The 17,929-nt window shown below is 46.4% G+C and overlaps 1 protein-coding gene across 1 annotated transcript in view; it reads left to right on the top strand.

Annotated features, from left to right (window-relative positions):
* The window catches only part of SIM1 (SIM bHLH transcription factor 1), a 39,764-nt gene that overhangs the window by 3,280 nt on the left and 18,555 nt on the right, over positions 1 to 17,929 (top strand). The window contains exons 2-8 of the mRNA XM_042890316.1: positions 5,057 to 5,139; positions 5,801 to 5,890; positions 5,995 to 6,103; positions 6,196 to 6,281; positions 7,060 to 7,259; positions 7,349 to 7,455; positions 8,088 to 8,235. Coding sequence (XP_042746250.1) covers positions 5,057 to 5,139; positions 5,801 to 5,890; positions 5,995 to 6,103; positions 6,196 to 6,281; positions 7,060 to 7,259; positions 7,349 to 7,455; positions 8,088 to 8,235 — 823 coding nt within the window. The remainder of the gene's footprint in view (positions 1 to 5,056; positions 5,140 to 5,800; positions 5,891 to 5,994; positions 6,104 to 6,195; positions 6,282 to 7,059; positions 7,260 to 7,348; positions 7,456 to 8,087; positions 8,236 to 17,929) is intronic.

Raw genomic sequence — 17,929 nt, 5'->3', positions numbered from 1 at the left:
AACTGACATTTCAGTGTAACAGTGAAGGCAACTAACGTAGCATCAAAACCTGACAGAGATAAATCCGGGGGCGAAAATAATTTCTCTACCTAAGGATACAATTCCTATAAACAGCCCCGGTGTCCAAAAGTGAAGGCGGAAAAAAAAAAAAAAAGTGACGCTCTGTATATACATATATTTAATTAAGGAATATTTCCAGGGTCCTGTTCCCCTCACCCGAACAAGCAGGGAAGGACTGTTTGCTTTTCTGTCCTGTGAAGACGGATCGCTCCCACGCAGAGGCGTTCGCTTTCCCAGACAAAATCAGCGTCCGCGTTTACGTGAACTTTTGCCTAACATTTCAATATTGAATCTCCTTATCTTGTTTTATTTTAAGGGGGGGAGTGCGGGGGGGAGAAAAGCAGGAAAACAAAATCCATTTCCCACGTGGATAGGTGATTTAATGCTGTTTTTCTTGCTGCTAAGGGAAATGATTGAGCATTGGGTTTCAGCGGTGATTTCGTACAGAAGTTTTTCTCATTTAAGCCGCAGTTTATTCTGCGCGGTACCTCTCTGTGCTTAAGTCGAGTTTTGATGTGAACTTAACATGTGAAGTGCAGAACTGAACTCTTAGCACGAGAGCTGACAAAGGCACTTTAACGGGTGGATACAGTCAGACTTTCCTTACAAACCCCTCTCGCTCTGTTAGTGCTGAAGGACGTTTTCAACTTCTGTGTGAATGGCGTAAACCTACCCTTTCCTCCACTGTTCGTTCGGGTAAAGCGATATTTGCGTTTGCGTCTCCTCCAAAACCCAGAAGTATGGATGTTGCGCTCGAAAATTTGCCCTTTTTTTTTTTTTTTTTTTTTTTTTTTTGGTCTTCCCCCTCCTCCGGTGTGGGCTCCGTTTTGTTTGCATTTAGGAGGGCAGCTCCATTATCCAAACGCTGCGAGTTCTCTCCAGTGTGGTGAATCGGTGCTACTTCCACGGCCGCTCCCCCAGCAGGGCCGTCTGTTCAGGCGGCAGAACTCTGCCTCCCTCTTACTGTTATTTTTCTAAAGGAAGCAGGGCGCTCGCTTCTATCCGCTTCAAACGAACGCATCTGATTTACCGAGATAATAAATCTTGACGAAACCTCGCTAATGGCATCCGCAGGCATGAGCAGCTTTTTTTTTTTTTTTTTTTTTCTCCTTCTTCTCCCTAAATGTCGCTGCTTCTGTTCCATCTGAACCCTCCGACGGCGACTCGCTCCCTCACGGAAGCCTCATTTGGCAGAGATTTGGAGTTATCATTAACCACCTCCTGTTAAATTAAGTGAGAAATCGGCCCGGCTGGGTGCTGGGAGGTGGCATAGCGAGGGCTGCCGAACGACACCGTTCCTCGAGGCAACCTCGCTGCCCCTCTGCCTTTGCAGGGAGGCTGTGACAAAAGCCGGAGGAAGTGCGCTCGGCCGGGGTGCTCCGAGGTCTCCCCGCTGCCTCAGGCGGCCTCCCAGGGGCCCCCAGAAGCCCGGATCCCCCTGCGGGAGGTTTGAGTTGGGCTCCATGCCGAGTGCTTTTGGAAGGGGGGGCGCCGATGGCCCTGCCGTTGTTTCCTCCACTGTGAATTCGGATCGCGCTGAGGTTGGGGTAATGGTGGTAGCCACTTGGAAAAGCTGGCAAATCAACGCCAAGAAGATAAGAGCTCGCTTCTCCTGTCCTCCTCCCCTACCCCCCTTCTCGCCCCCCTTCACTCCCCCCGCTACGAACAGACAAAGAAGACTGTCGAGGTTGGGGTCGGGGCTGCGTTGCGGATGCTCACGGAGGGACTGGGAACCCCGAGACCCGCGGGGCTGTCCGCGCCTCTCGGAGCCTTCTGCCGCTTCGTCCCGGCCCAATTTGCAGTGATTGAGCGCAGCCCCGTTTGTTTGGGACTTAGGGGAGTTCGGCAACGATATCGCGATGCCAGCCGGTGCCTCCATTGGCTGCTGCCACGAGGGCTCGGAGCTACCCAGCGGGGCGGGGAGACAATGCTCCCGCGGCACGGAGCTGCGGCGTTGGCCGTGGGTCCGTCCGTGGAGGGCGAAGTGCCCGGCGCTGGGCGGGATGCGCACGGGGGAAGGAAGGCGCTTCCACCGGACTGCCCCGGTGCTGTCCTCCCACCAAAGAGAACGAGGAGATTTCTGCCACTTCCCTCACTTTTAAATGTGGGCAAACGGTGATTTCCCGTCGAGAAGTGCTGAAAAAGCTATGACTCAGCACTCGCAGACCGAACTGCACCAGCGCACGTTCAGCGCAGTTTGAGCGCAGCCTCAGAGCGCGCAGTTCAGTAACGGGCGTTGTTAGCAAACTGAGCAAAGCCTGTCCCTAATGCCGCTGCTATTTTGTTTTGTCATTTATTTATTTTCCTTTCTTCCTTTCTTTCTTCCTCCCACCCCCCAGTGGAGGACATCTTCTAGGTCGAATTGTTTACCTTCTCAGGAAAAAAAAAAAAATCCTCGAGTGGAGGAGGTTGTTAGATGGGAGCCTATAATCTATATCTTGTTGAGAGTATAAAACTCATTCCGAAAGAAAAGCTCGATCCATTTATTTTTGCTTCTTGCAATAACACAGCTGGATGATGCCTTGAGCTTGCGCTGCACGATTGCTCATCATTCATTCGCTAAGAACCGGCCTAAATGGTGCCTGTGGGATTAGGTCAATTTTAGTGGATCTACTTCGCCTCATTTGGTTACTAATTGGTTTCTTGTTTTATAAATCGAAATCTCATTTTCAGGAAATTACAAAGCCCATGCAGCCAGTCCATTGAGGTAATCCGTGGGTCGGGAGTATTTAAATGGAAATGGTTCGACAATGCATCAAGTATTAAGCAACAGTAAAACTTCGCCTCTGTTTCCACATGAAATGTGAGCTCGCGAGCTCCTTAGATCCATAATAGATACATCGCTTCTAAGGCTACTTATGTAAATATGATAAACCGGACCCCGGCGGGGGAGGGGAGAAAGCAATTTTTATCTACAAAGGTTAATGTGGCATATCTTGGAAATCTTCCAAAATAGATTATGTTTTGCTTTGTCTTCGGCCACTTTAGCTGGGAAAATCCTTTGCCTAAAAACGGTTTAGTTATCCTTTCCCGCACAAAGCTGCTTGTTTCTATTCCAAAGCCATTATTCCGTTGGCTCTCCAAATTACAAGAGAATCTTTAGATCTTGTTTCCAGCGTAATCCTGAAGCAAAAGGGAGAGCTGATTTCCTTGTTTTGTTTTAAATAGACAATCAAAGGATTTGAGGAATTTTCTGCGGTAGGTCAAGTGCAAGATAGCTCAGTTTGCTCCCCCGATAAAAGGAAATTGGATGTTAAAGCGAACGGAGGGGAAAAAAATAATAAAAGGGGAATATTAATGGAGAGGTTTTATCTTATAATCTCTAAAGGCAGTATTTAAAGGGCGTCGGGAGAGCCCGCCGATCTGGGTTTGTCAGTGAAGAGAAGTCGTCTCCGGCTAGAAAGTGCTGAAGCATCTGGGCAATGCGAAGTGTCTCCAGTGTTAGGATCGCCAGAAGCTGGCTCATGTAGACGAGTGAAAACGTTTAATTATGAAACATTAACAGCCGCGGCCAAGCAGCGTGAGATTTCCACCCGAAGCATAACGAAGGGCTCAGTGCTCCGTGAAGAACGGCGTTCCCGAAAGAAGTTAACCTGTAATGTTGATGAGCTGTTCATTAACCCGCAGAGGTCGGGTTGTTTTCCCTTTTAGAAGGAGAGTAATTAGAAGCCGTAAACCCAGATTAATAAACAACTTAAATCCTAGGCGAAGAGCGCAGCTTTAGTCCAGAACAGGGAAACTGTTATTCAGATTTCCCTTCCAGTGCGGGAAGCTCGCAAGGAGCGGCTTCGACAGGGCGTCCCGGAGCTCGGGGAAAGCAAAGATACTGCGGTTTCTCTTCTCCCTTTCCCTGGAAGCCGTGCAAGAAGTGTCAGCTCCTGACTGGCTTCGGTGGGGGTCCCCGGTGGGGGACAGATGTGCCCCCGGGCAGCCCCGCTGGGGAGGGCGGCAGAGCGACTGCACTTCGGGGGAGGGAGGAGAGCCCGGGGGTTGGGGACAACCTCACCGTGTCCCCGTTAATTGGCGCGGAGGAGTTAACGGGCAGGATCTTATCTCCCGCTGGCACTCGGCGAGGGGTACACGCGGGCAGGGGCCGGGGCGCAGGGATGCTGCTGACTTCTGAGGGCCGTGGGTTAAGAAGAAGGGGGAAACGGTGAGAAGGCGGGCGAGGAAGGGGCAGCTCAGGATGCCCTCTCTGTTCGCCACGCCCGGGTGTCGAGCCGAGGTGAGGGCGCTCGATACCAAGGGATGCCCGCTCTGCCCGCTGCCGCTTCGTGTGGAAATCCCCAGAGAAAGTGGGCTCGGCTTCCCGAGTCCGCGCTGTAGGAGCAGACCTTGCCTTCTCCTGCCGTCAATCAGCATTTCTGTACGTTTGTGGGGTTGTTTGTTTGTTTGTTTGTTTGTTTTTCCTTCTTGTTTGATCCTTATTTAGTCGCGTAAGCTTAAAATGCCCCTTTCAAAATGATTTCGGCAACAGCATCGTTAAAAAGCACTGCCTATAAAAAGATTTACTCCGGCCGAGTAATTTTCCTGCTGCTCTTATTCCTCCTCACTTTGCATAAAACGAGCAGAGTCTGAAGCACAGGGCAGGTCCGTCCCAAGGCCGGGGGGAGGAGGGGGTTCTGGGAGGCAGCACACGCCCCTGGGCGCTCTCTTACGCGCTCCATGCAGCCAAAGGCCGCCCCGAGGGGCAGCTTTGTCGGGCACACCGTTTCGCCCAGGTCTTAGAAACCAACTTCCCCGTTAACCAAAAAAAAAGTGTTTATCTCCCACAGGAGTTAGATTTAAATAATAAAAAATCCACCAAAGAGGCTTTCCTGTACGAGGAAATCACATCCCCTTTTCTCAACGATTATATGTATACCTGTTTTAAAGCGAGTTCAAGCGAAAGTATAATAATAAAAAACAAATAAGTAGAAGAGGTTTACTCCAGCAGGCCAACAGGAGTGGGTTTGTCACATCTTCACTTTCCTTTCTGTGTGTGTTAACTGAACAGGACTGGGAGAAGCCTGGGGCCACTCCAGCCGCACTAGCCCGCTGGATAACGTCGGACGGGAGCTGGGATCGCATCTTTTGCAGGTACCACTCTGGGAACGACAGCTACGCGGTATTAACGATTAAAGAAACCAGTTCCTCTTCTGAGCTTTTAGTTGCCACCGTGACTAATTTTTAACCGTTCACGTGTTTAATTAAAAAAAAAAAAAAAAAAAAAGTGGGAGGGGAGGGACGGGACGGACTCCTTTGCACAAACGCAGTTCAGGTAGAGGAAGGAATATTGGAATTACTGTATCCATGCTTTGTGTGTGTGGGATCGTATGGGCTGTAACACGTCTTTAATAGATTGGGGGTCTCTTCTGCTGCCTCCGCACCCAGAAGCCCCATTTCCGTCTTCTGAAACGCACTTGAAAAATCATCCCGTCCCACACAGACGTTATTCACTCTGCGGGGAGGCTTACACTCCCTTCGTTTGCTTAACAGGGGCTTAAATCCCGGGGAGTTAGAAACGGGGTGGCAGCGCTCGAAAATTCTCGGGTGGTCATCAGCGGGAATCCTGAGGGATCACGGCTATTATAGAAGAGTCCTGCCCAGGGCTCCGTTTCCTTCCAGCTTTCTGAATAATCACAGCATGAAAGGGAATACGTCTTGGCTAGAATAACCCCCTGGAGGACGGTACTTTATGTGTCGGTCTGTCTGTGTCCATCTCTCTATCTGTTGCTCCCTCTGCCGACCCTTTCCCCAGACGCTGGACGGTTTCATATTCGTGGTGGCTCCGGATGGGAAGATCATGTACATCTCGGAGACAGCCTCGGTGCACCTGGGTCTGTCTCAGGTAGGCTGGGGGCCGGAGCGGGAGGCGACTGCGGAGAGGGCACCGGTGACTAACGCTCTCCTTCCTGCTCTTCCCCCCTTCATCCTCCTCCTCCTCTCTCACAGGTAGAGCTGACCGGCAACAGCATTTACGAGTACATCCACCCCGCCGACCACGACGAGATGACGGCGGTGCTTACGGCCCACCAGCCCTACCACTCCCACTTCGTGCAGGGTAAAGCGCGTCCCCCCTACATCGCATCGTCCCACGTGGACCTGGACTCTTTCCCTCGCCGCTCACCTCCCCTCTGCCTTCCCTCTCCTCAGAGTATGAGATCGAGAGGTCCTTCTTCCTACGGATGAAATGCGTACTGGCCAAGAGGAACGCGGGGCTGACCTGCGGGGGCTACAAGGTGGGTGGGGGGGGGGGGGGGTACAGCCCCGCCACGACACCGCGGGGTGGATGCGGATTGAGCTCCCTGGGCTGGCCCCGCTCGGCACTCTTTAATGTGGCACTGAGTGCCGCTTGCCACAGGGCAGCTCTTCAGCGAGGGCTCGGCCGTTTCCCACTGCTCCGCACGAGTCTCCGGGCCGGGCACAGTCCAGTCTGTTCCCCGACCTTGAAGCGGGAGACGTTGTGACACGGTGTAGCGCAAGAAAAAGGAAATCTGTTGGAATAGCTCCAGGAAGAGAAGCTTAAAATAGACAACTGAGGTTGGAAGTGCATAGCAGCAATATGCAGGGAGGAAACGTACCTAAAATCTATGCCTAAAGATGCATTCTGGATCGTGTCTGCTCTGTCTGTGTAATAGATACATCTTATCCATGTGACACACGCACACATGTAAACTCTCTCACACGCATCCACTCTTCATTACAGAGCTGTAACTGCCTTGGCACTTCCTCGTCTTCCCTTTGGAGAAGAATCATAAAAGCGTAGTTAGGAGGTGGTCCAAAAACCACTTAAGTCAGTGGAAAAAAAAAAAGAAAGAAAAAGAAAAGAAAATCTTGTTGACTTTAATGGGCTTGAGATGAGAGTTGAAGTTCTGTATGAAAAAAAAAAAAAAAAAAAAAAAAGCCCACATCCCAACCCAAGAGAAAAGAGAAAGACCGGGGTGTGGGTAGGGGGGGGTGGGGCCCCGGAGGGCGAAGTTCACAGCCCCCACGCCCAGCAGCCGTGTGTCCTTGCAGGTCATTCACTGCAGTGGCTACCTGAAGATCCGCCAGTACAGCCTGGACATGTCGCCTTTCGATGGCTGCTACCAAAACGTCGGTTTGGTCGCCGTGGGCCACTCGCTGCCGCCCAGCGCCGTGACAGAGATCAAACTGCACAGCAACATGTTCATGTTCCGGGCTAGCCTGGACATGAAGCTCATCTTCCTAGACTCCAGGTAGTGCTGAGGCTGCTTCCAAATCGATTCCTCACCCCCTCCCCCGCTCCGGCCCCTCCCAACTGACGCAGGCTCCTCTGTCCTTGCAGGGTGGCTGAGCTCACCGGCTACGAGCCCCAGGATCTGATCGAGAAGACCCTTTACCATCACGTACACGGCTGTGACACCTTCCATCTGCGATGTGCACATCACTTGTGTAAGGATCTGCGCTCAGAGAACCTCACCTTGCCTTCTCCCTCCCCCAAAGGGCTTTGACTGTGTTAGGGTCCACCTCTGGGCTGGGGGAAGAATGGGCAGCACCGGTGGCGGGTGCAAACCCCTGTGCAAACCCTGGGTTTCAGTTCGCTTCGAATCCAGCTCAGGGAACAGCCTTTTTTCTTGCTCCGAAAAGGCTGTGCCAGTTCGAACACTTCTATCGAGTCTCACAAATTATATCTGCGTGGCTAAATTTGCTGCAGCGGTGAGCCTGCTTCAGAGAGCAGCCCTCTATTCTATTTCGATATCACGATGACATTAATACATGGATAGATGTATAAAAAAGGATATTAATTTCCGGTAAGTTTCCTTAAGGTGGACGTCAAGAGACGAGATAAAAACCCAAAGCCACATTGAGAGAATTCAATCTCGATGACGATATGGTTGGGTGTTGTGATCACCCCCCCCCCCCTACCCCCGGCCTTCCCGTTGTGTTTGTCCTCGATCTCCCCGAAAAGCCTTTGCGATAGCAAAGGGGGAGGGGATGCCCGAGGCTACCCTTTCCTCATCCCTTTGCCGCGCTTGATGCTCCGCAGCCCCCCTGAGCCCTTCTGTCCCCGCTCTGTCCCGCAGTGCTGGTGAAGGGCCAGGTGACCACCAAGTACTACCGCTTCCTGGCCAAGCACGGCGGCTGGGTGTGGGTACAGAGCTACGCCACCATCGTGCACAACAGCCGCTCGTCGCGCCCGCACTGCATCGTCAGCGTCAACTACGTCCTTACGTAAGTTCTCTCCGCGGGATGCGCTCGGCAGGGCGGGGTGGGCACCTGCCGCGGCCTCCGGCCCCGACGACTGGAGGGGGGGGTTGGTTGTGGCACACGCTGAGGAGCAGGGCGCTTAATCTACGTGAAGGCTTTCTTTGACTCTTCCCTTTCGAGAACAGAGATTTAGAGGTTTTGGCACCCGCAGATTTTCCTGCTCCCCCATCGCTTTTTTTTTTTTTTTTTTTTTTTTTTTTTGGTACAGTTTAAATACACCCAGCATTAAATAAAATTTAAAGCAGCAAAAAAAAAAAAAAAAAAAAAAAAGAAAAGGTTTTCACGTACGGAGTTATTTATACTCAACAAACAGGACATCTGTTTTTCTTTTCAAAAATCTGGGGTTTGAAGTTCTTAATTTCATCCAGAGTCTCTATCAAAGCTCCGAGGTTTCTTTTTTGTTCTTGGAGAGCGATCCTTACAGGGAACCACAAAGAAAGTTGGTGATCAGAAGGGTCAGTGAAACTTAACAAAAATGAAGATAAAATGGAATAAAGAGGAAAAAAATAACAGAGGGACTGCTTAGATACTGCCTATCTCAACGTATCCCCTAGTATTTGGGGCTCGCCGGGCAGGTCTCCGGCTGTGCTGCTTGCATCGAGGCACGCAGGGCGGGGTGATCTCTTATCTCTGAAGCATCTCCCCTGGCCGCAACCGCTCTGGGATGCAGGGGCGAGCGGCCGGACCTTCCCAGAGCTGCGGCAGAGGCAGCGCAGTGATGTCTCCTTTCTCGGGTCCGCGCAGCACAGGTGGCGATCGGTTTGGTGGCCGCTCAACCGAAATGCAGCGGCTGCTTACGTTAAGTTTGAGCACCTGCACGAGGAGCTGCAGGGCAAGAGGTCAGTGCACGGTAATGCTAGGAACCTAAAGGCAGCTGACGTACTAGTTTGACTTTCTGCCAGCAATTTTACGTGCTTTTCCATGACCACCTGAGTTCAGCGGTCACTTCACTTCCCTTTAGTAGCAACAGAGTGAATATAAACCCTTTGTTCCTCACACCCCAAGAGGTTTCCGACTGCTGGGGGCCAAGTCTGCGGCTCTCCCCTTGCAGAAGCCCGCAATCCTCTGTCTGCCCGGGGCGGCTGCGGGCACAGGGCTGGGCTTTCCTCCCCACCTCCGTGTCGAGCTCGAGGCGCGCTGCGGGCTAGATGGCTGAACCGAAATAGCGCGGCTCCTCCGCCCCGACCGACTTCCTGTCCTTTTGCTGGTCTTTGTATTTTTGTGCGTGTACGCGGATTTTAGAAACAAGGTTATATTTAGAGCTGTTTTTAGCCAGAGTGATGTGTGGGAGGGCTGTGTGCTCTCCCGAGCTTCCCCTCTGAGCGGCTTTGGAGAAAGGCTGCTTCTCATCGACTTGAATATGGGCAGAAGGCAGAGCTGGAGTCCATCACGATCCGTGGTTGCAACCATCAGGGACTACAGGGGCACCCTGACTGCATGGAACCCTGATTTTGGTAGTGCAGATTGGTCGAGGTCTTATCTACTCTGACTGCCTCTTCATTGGGTTTCTGCTTTGCAAGGCTGAGCACTAGTGCTATAGTGTTCAAAGTCTGCATGTGATTAAGGCATTTAATATAAATTCTCTGGCTCCAAAAGCTTCTTAAGGATGATAGTGGCTCATTCCAGTGGCCCAGAACTAGCTGAAAGGTGTGTGGGTAACAGCTTTTGGCACAGACCCTCGTGGTCAACTGAACAGGCAGAAGAAAAAAATGGTGAACTTCTGCATATTGCCCCTTAATTATGGGAACTGGAGAGGGAGTTTGGAAATGGCGGAGTTGCATGTGGGATTGCAGGATAGCATCTGAAAGATGGGATGCCTCTCACCATGGTTCCTTTGAAAATAGGAAGTGCCAGTGTACAGTGAACTTGAGTGAACATACCAAAAGGGCCACCAACTTTGGGCAACATTGGACACATTCCTTAGTTTGCTGAAGGGGCAGCTGTCTGTCCCCTGGCATGGTATCCTTCACTTGGGCAAAGTCCTGCAGGGGGTTTGTTTACTCATGGCAGAAGAAGCTTTCTCTCACTCTGGGAGGAATGACAGGTTTTGGGCAGGAAAAAAAAAGATGCTGGGTGGTATAGTGGCCTGCCCAGTCTGAAAGATCTGTGCCAGTGCAGGCCGAGAGGCACTGCCTCTCCTTAGAGCTCCCCTGAGCAGTATGTGGGAGGAAAACAGAAAGAATGAGAAAGGGTTTGTGTAGGACTCCTTCCCCAAACACACATTCAGTTAATTAAATAAAAAAGGGACCATTTCCATCTTCCATAAATCCTAAGCTTTGTGAAAGTGAATTCCAGAATTGAGAACAAATGTTTTTAATAAGTATATATACTGAACTGGATAGGTACGGTGGCAAGCGCATGTGAGCAACAAGAGGGAAGGTTATTTTTTGTGTAATTAGAGTGTGTAAAAAAATTAATGTAAATGACCTTTAAGGATTTCAGCATTTGTTCTTCTTTGTATTCTGCTTGGCATACGCGAGCACAGACAAAGAATATCTGTTTCTTTTATTTGTTCTGTACACACTCTTGCCATATTATTGATTATTAGCTGTGCATGTTTATCACATAAAGGGACTTGAGTATGAGTCAATTAATAGAGAATGTAACTGCTGAAGTTAAGTTTATATTTAGATGGCAAACAACCTTCCTTTAAACAAATGGGTAAAGCAAAGTGCAAATCCTTTGACTTTTTGAGCAAGAACAAATATTATAATAATTTGTCCCTAGAGAAATCTAAGGAAGCTTTCCTATATTCATTTCCTCATTCTTTAGCTTTTGAAAGAATAACAATAGCAGTACCATGCAGTGATAAAACCGTGCAGCAATAAAATGGATTAAGTATTTAATTATGACTAATCTATGTTGATGATATAGTACATACAAGTTCCAGTTGCCCTCTTCACATTACACTGTGCATCTGGCTGATTAGAAGCACAAATTGAAGTATGCAATTTGTTTGAAAGATTATTTCACAAATAAATGCCATATTGATGAATGTTTTACGTAATGATGTGGTAAATGCAATTTAGAATGAATTAACGGTTAATTGTATCTTCAGTCTTCATCTTTAAATTATAACTATTTATAACTTTGTGTACTACCAGGTTTAAAATAGTTGGATCAACACTGTGATAGCATTCTGTGTGGTGAGTTGGACTTTGAAAGCTCTCCTCCCTGGCATATTAAGCAGGCTTTGGGGAAGTCATGTTTCAGATAAAATCATAGCTCTTAGAGTATTCTGAGACAATCGCAATGAAATATTTCCATTGTTTTTCATAACCGTTCTCTTTTTGACCTGCTTCTGGGTCTTTTGACCTGCTTCCAGGTCTCACCTCTTGTTTCCTAGTCAATAGGAGCATCCATACCTCATATTACCATACCTCCAGTCCCACTTTTCTTCAGCATTTCTCTCAAATCCACCTGTTTGGACACGTGGCAGAGTACTCTCCTCAGCACAAGGTACATGGCTTGTATCTCTCAGGTGTGTGATGGAATGTGTAGGATAGTGAATAAACTGGGGAAGTTATTACAGTAGTAATACTATACATCTTTACTCATTTCATTAGAGGAATGACTCATACGAGTGTAGCTATCTACCTTTAATACTCGAGACGAGGCATGCTGACTTTAACAAGGTATTTCTTATTTTTAATTTTTTCCTTCAGTAGTTGTAAGTAGTAGAAACAAATCTGACCTGTTTTTCTTTACATTTCTCTGCATTAATGGAAATTTTGACACTTCCAGTGCACAGAACTGAATCCCACCTCATCTATTCAGTCTGCATTTTTCCTAGGACTAGAAAACCTTTCTTCACTGGTATGATCTGATTAGCAAAGTAAATATGTAATGGAACTGTTTTAATCAGCCAAAATTCTCGAAGTGCACATGCCTCAAAGAAAAAAGCATGAAAGGATTCCTCTTGAACTGTTCAATGCAATATTCTGTTTGTTTGCCATAGTTTTTATTGCAGAGTTGTCTCCCTGAAGCACCCTTTATATATTTCTTGCAAATAGGAGACAGGCTTCTCCAGGTGTCCACAATACGCTTCTGCAGTTCTTCTTTGTTCATGTAGGGCCTTTCTTTGCTACCATTTATTTAATTCACTCCAAATTTCTATGCTTGTATTTAAACCAGGTGACGGTAATGGCTGAGGCACTAAAACTATGTGCCAGAGTCTGCAGCCGCTGCTTTTTTGAACCCAGTTTTATTTGCTAGAGTGAGGATTAAAGGACTGCAACTTAGATCCACAGGAGAGAACAAAACAGTCATTAGTTTAAATGCATGCCTACTGATGGTCTCAGGCGGTGTGAAATTTAGGACTATGAGGAACAATCCGTATTCCAAGTAAGAAATGTGACTTGAAATGCTTTTCACTTCATCCTTCTCCCATTCAGTGAGCTGGCTGCTATGGCCTTTGGAAACTTGCTGCTTCCAAATGCTGAATTACAGATCTTGTAAAATGATTGTCTAGGGGTGAGACATGTTGAGCAGCAGATTTAGCAGCAATAGCTAAAGCAATTACTATCTCCATCTGCCCGCCTTGACTCCATTGACAAAAGTTCCAGGGCCCACCACAGGGATTCTTACTCCTAAAATGCCACAGTTAATGGCTCAAGGTAAGCTGTCACAGATTTCACTTTGCACAGAAGCACAGCACTGTGTGCTGGAGCACAGGTGTTTCTGCTAGAGAGAATGTTTGCACGTTATCCTTGCTCTGCCTCTCAGCACCTTGAATGGCACAAACGAGCCTTGTGAACAGCACAAGCAGCTCTAGGTGCCCATGTCCCTTTTGGGGTCAACCCCAGTGATCCTTCCACAAGACACAGGTGGAGAGCACAGATTGTGGCACTGATGGTTGAAGTCAATTACACTATCAGTTCATAGGGCTGAATGCAACCAAGGCCATTGGAAAAGTGTCTGCTGGTTTTACCACATGACATTTGTATCATTACAGTACCAGTCTGAATTGTATCAGTGGCTGTGCAGAAGAAGCAGGCCATGCAGTTGAGCTGCTTCCAAAAGATACTATTCCCATTATCATGGAATATAGGCACAGTCTCGGTTTAGTGATGGGACTTGGATGATCAGAATAATGATTGGGCTTGATAATCTTGAATGTCTTTTCCAAACTGGATGATTCTATGATTCTGTTATCCTGCCAGTTCTCAGTACACAACTGAGTGCTGAACTGGCTCTCGCTCTCCTAACAGCAGCAGCATGTTCCTTCAGCAGGTTTACGGTTTTACTAGCTCTGTTTCTGTTTCCTTAATCTGTTGCAAGTTTGCTCTGTGCAGCATCTCTGTACTGCTGATTCTCATGTTGTTTCACTGTAATTACCATGTGATGCAACAGGTGTGATAGGTTACTTAGCTGCTTCTGCAGTAGGCTCTTCCCTCTACCCTAAGGTGCTCTTGCTAGCTCTTATTCATACACACAAAAACACGGCATTTAGAAATGTCCTAAATTAAGTGTTAACAAATAAATCTCCTTTGTCCGTTCAACAGTGGCAAGTATCTGTTTAAAATCTAATTCTCCTTCCCTCACCTCTCTTTTGTACTTTACAGCATGGGCTAGGCTCCAGCACACATGTTCGTACTCAGTAGGTTACTTCAGAGGCAGCCCACTCGCTTTGATGACACTATTTATGGAGGCAGGCATTGCTCTGTGTGAACAAGGGTACAGAATCTGACCCCTCTGGAGGCTTGTGACGACTGCAGTCTGGAGTCAATCCCATGATCTTAAACACGCTTACACAATTTATTCCTCGTTGTTTTTTTTTTTGTTTTTTTTTTTCTGTCATCCACTTAGTGCAATTAAATCACAGAAGTCCTGATTTACTAAATAATTTGAGCACATGTGTTGTGGTTTAACACTGGCAGGCAGCTCAGCACCTCACAGCCGCTTGCTCACCCTCCCCTGGTGGGGAGAGAATCAGAAAGGCTAAAGTGTGAGAACTCAGGAGTTGAGACAAAGACAGTAGAGATAAAGGTAAAGAAAAAGCTGTGCACACAAGCAAGGCAAAACAAGGAATTCCTTCGCTATCTCCAATCGGCAGGCAGATGTGCAGCCACTTCCAGGAAAGTGGGGCTCATCGCAAGTAGCTTCCTGGGAAGGCAAACACCACTGCTCTGAACATCCCTCTTCATTCTTCTTTCCCTCAGATTTTACTGCTCAACAAGATACCATACCGTACAGAATATACCTTTGATCAGTCTGAGTCAGCTGTCTCAGCTGTGTCCCCTCCCAACTCCTTGTGCACCCCCAGCTCCTTGCTGGATGATCCCTCCTGGAAATAGAAAAGATCCTGAAGCTGTGTAAGCACTGCTCAGCAACAATTATAACATCAGTGACTTACCAACATTATTCTCATCCTAAATCCAAAATACAGCACCAGCAGCTACTAGGAGGAAAATTAACTCTACCCAGACAAAAGTGGGACAACTTGGCTGGCTCTGAAAGTGCTTAGACGTAACTTTCAGTGCATGATTATATGCTTGTGTACTCTGTTTTGAAATAAATAAATAAAAACACACACACAAAAAAACCCCAACAAACCTTAGGCGCACACATAGAAATAAGAATATTTCTTGTCTTTGCCAAATAGAGATGGCTGGAAGGCCATGTTCATTACTATGTTGAATTGGGACTTAATGAAGAGCAGCTGGAATTTTTTAGCTACAAACCACTGTGTATAAATCTCAAGGGCAGCAATGTCGAAAATAACAGCTATTATCTGCTGAAGTTTCAATGCAACTATGGAAACTCAAATGCTTGGTTAACTCAAGTCTGGCAATATCCCCTAGTATTGTGCAGCTACTTTGGCATCACCTACAGTGACAATCTTTAAACCCATCCCCACATTCACCCTTCTCATATCTGTGCTTTTGGCGAGAAAGCCAATATGGAGAGTCTGCCCTGAGGGCAGCTTTGTTAAAAGTAGCCTGTGGCTTTCAGTTCTTTCTGTACAGTGTTTGGCAGCTTGTAGCTCAGACTGTTGCTACAGAAAACTCCCTGGCTTAGGACATGGTTAATGGAAATCCACCCAAAGGCATTACATGCTGTTTTTCTCTTGCTGTTTCCAAAGACTGTTTTGTACACAGAACAAATAAACAATCTTTATTGACTGTTTCACAAGGCATAACCAACTAGAATATTTGCTCAAATAAATCTGGATATGGGGATAAATAACCTACTAGCTTTTTAAAATTATTTTTATTTTGCTAGCATTTGCAGCCAAACTGCTGAATATTGTTCTCCCAAATAATTTTGTTGATTCTAAGCTGTGATTAGGGGAGTTAAAGAAAAAGTATCATCTTTTGAAAGATAATCAACCTCCTTAGTGCTTCCTGTGAAAAACAGCAATGGGAATGGAGGTGTGGCTTCAGTTCAAAGTAAATTGTATACCAACACGTGTGTAATTTAACATGGGAGTATGCAATCAGGGCTTCCATTCTTCCATTATCTAACGACCTCAAGAGCAGTAGGAGAGAATATGTATTGCACCATTGGCATGAGTATGATATACTGAGTGGTGTGCTGCAAATGTGCTACAGAAATGCTCACCAAAAGCACAATAACTATCATATATTGTAATAATTTGAATTTGTTGCACAAATACAAATCAAAAATATGTTAAGTTCATTGACAGCTCACCTGCAGTGTTGGTCCAGAGACCATTATAGGTTGGCAGGGGAGATAATCTGTGTGTATACTGTGGACATTTGCACAGGAGCATTGAATAGCCTAGTCAGAGACTCTCCAGGCACCTAGGTTATGTGTGTATGTACTCTGATAGATGTACAGTGAAAACAGATTGGCCAAAACCAGGTCCCCCTGCCTGTTTGTGACAAAGCAAGGACCAGGAGAACAAAGGTGCCAGCCAGATGACAGATTTACATTTCATAAGAAGGTTGTAGATAAAGACTATTAAAAATTGTATTTTCTGAATTTGATAGTAGTGAGTGTGCAATATATGGTGGTTTAACATACTCTGTGGCCCAGAGGCTGTAGGTAGTCAACCTAACAAAGGTTATATTGAACAAATTTTAACATTTAATGGACTCAGTTCATAGAATCATAGAACATCCCAAATTGGAAGGGATTGCCCAGGGGAAGCTGTTCTGGTGCCTGACAACCTGTTGGTGAGGAGACTTTTTCTAATCCCCAATAGAGCAAGTGACCTCAGATGCTCCTCATACATCCTGCCCTCCAGCGTTTCACCATCTCTGTAGCCCTCTATTGGATTCTCTTTAGCAATGAGTTATATGATAGCACATAATAAATATAATACGTACTTTGAGGAGATTGAACCAGTAATTAGCAGGAAAATAACAAATGAAATGCCTTACAGTCTTGTGATATCAGCTTTTCTGGCTGATGTTTAAATCTTCAACATATTATATACGATATGTCTGTAAAAGCTGGATCACCAGGAGAGAGTGATATGAACAGAGCCCTAAACACAAGTAAACAAATAATGTGGATGGGCTTTGGCTGCAGGAGAAGTTTGTAAATAAAAAAACAAGTAGATTAATTTGTAGGTAAAAATAATAATAATGAAAGTGACTAAGCCCCTCTCTTTTCAAATGCTAAAAAATACATATAATTCCTTGCCCTTCTTTCTTCTCTTACCTTCAAGATTCAATTGAAAAGCATTTCTTAACATATCATGGTTACTTGCTTTGCGGGCAGAGAATGACAAAGAATGACCTGGGGGGACTAAGTACTGTCCCTTAACTAAAGCTGAGGGCCTCTAGACAAGTGAATGGGAAACAAATTTGTTGTAGAAAAATCTTGCTTTTTCTGAAGAAAGTGAAAGTCTTATGGCAAGAAAGGGTGAATTTGATGAAAGAGAAAGTGATCTACTGTAAGTGGGACCTCCTTGTGAAATGAGGATCCTGAACTTAACATGCTTTGCACCATGGGACCAAGTTGATCAGGAAAAGCAGGCTAGAATGATGGACAAGTATGTTATGAGGCATGCAGATAGGAAATTTGCCAAGAGGGAGCTAACAGAATGAATAGTGAACCAATTTTTCAAGCACTTTGTTTTTTCTTAGATAAACCATTCTCTGGTCAAAAAAGATAATCAGGAAGTCTGTCAAATGAGATATAATCCATCTTCTCAAAGAAGATTAAATTATCACAGCAAAGGTAATTAATTTTTCGATGTGTTCAGGATTTTAGGAAGGTTCTTGCAACAAAAACTTTGATTATGGGGAACACAGAGGAGCTGATCAAACATGATAGATTAGAATAGATTAGCATTTACAGCAAACTGTTAAAAGTAACAAGTTGTCAGGACCACTCTTCATTGCATTCTTTTAAAGCAATCGAAGTACAAAATTACTGACCAACTATGGTGAACAGTGTAATGTAAGAAGCTGAACAGGATCACATACATACTGATGGTGACTGTAGCAAATACTTTGGAAAGAACTTCAAAATAGGGCAAACATGCAATAATGCTTCTCCAGCACTTTTTTTCAGCATTCAAAAAGTTCAAAGGATACCCTACACAGAGCTGATACCTCTGAATGTATTTGTTGTCAGTGTTTTCCTGTATTGATAGCCCCACACTTCTTGTATTAGAAGGAAAAGTGAACACCTGTTTCCTACATATTTTCTCTGTATCACTCACAGTTTACACATCTTTTCT

The sequence above is a fragment of the Lagopus leucura genome, unplaced genomic scaffold (genome assembly GCF_019238085.1).
Source record: "Lagopus leucura isolate 7727_CA_CO unplaced genomic scaffold, USGS_WTPT01 Super-Scaffold_73, whole genome shotgun sequence".
Classification (NCBI taxonomy): domain Eukaryota; kingdom Metazoa; phylum Chordata; class Aves; order Galliformes; family Phasianidae; genus Lagopus; species Lagopus leucura.
Note: the sequence above shows the minus strand (reverse complement) of the source record. Positions and strands in the feature narration are given on the sequence as shown.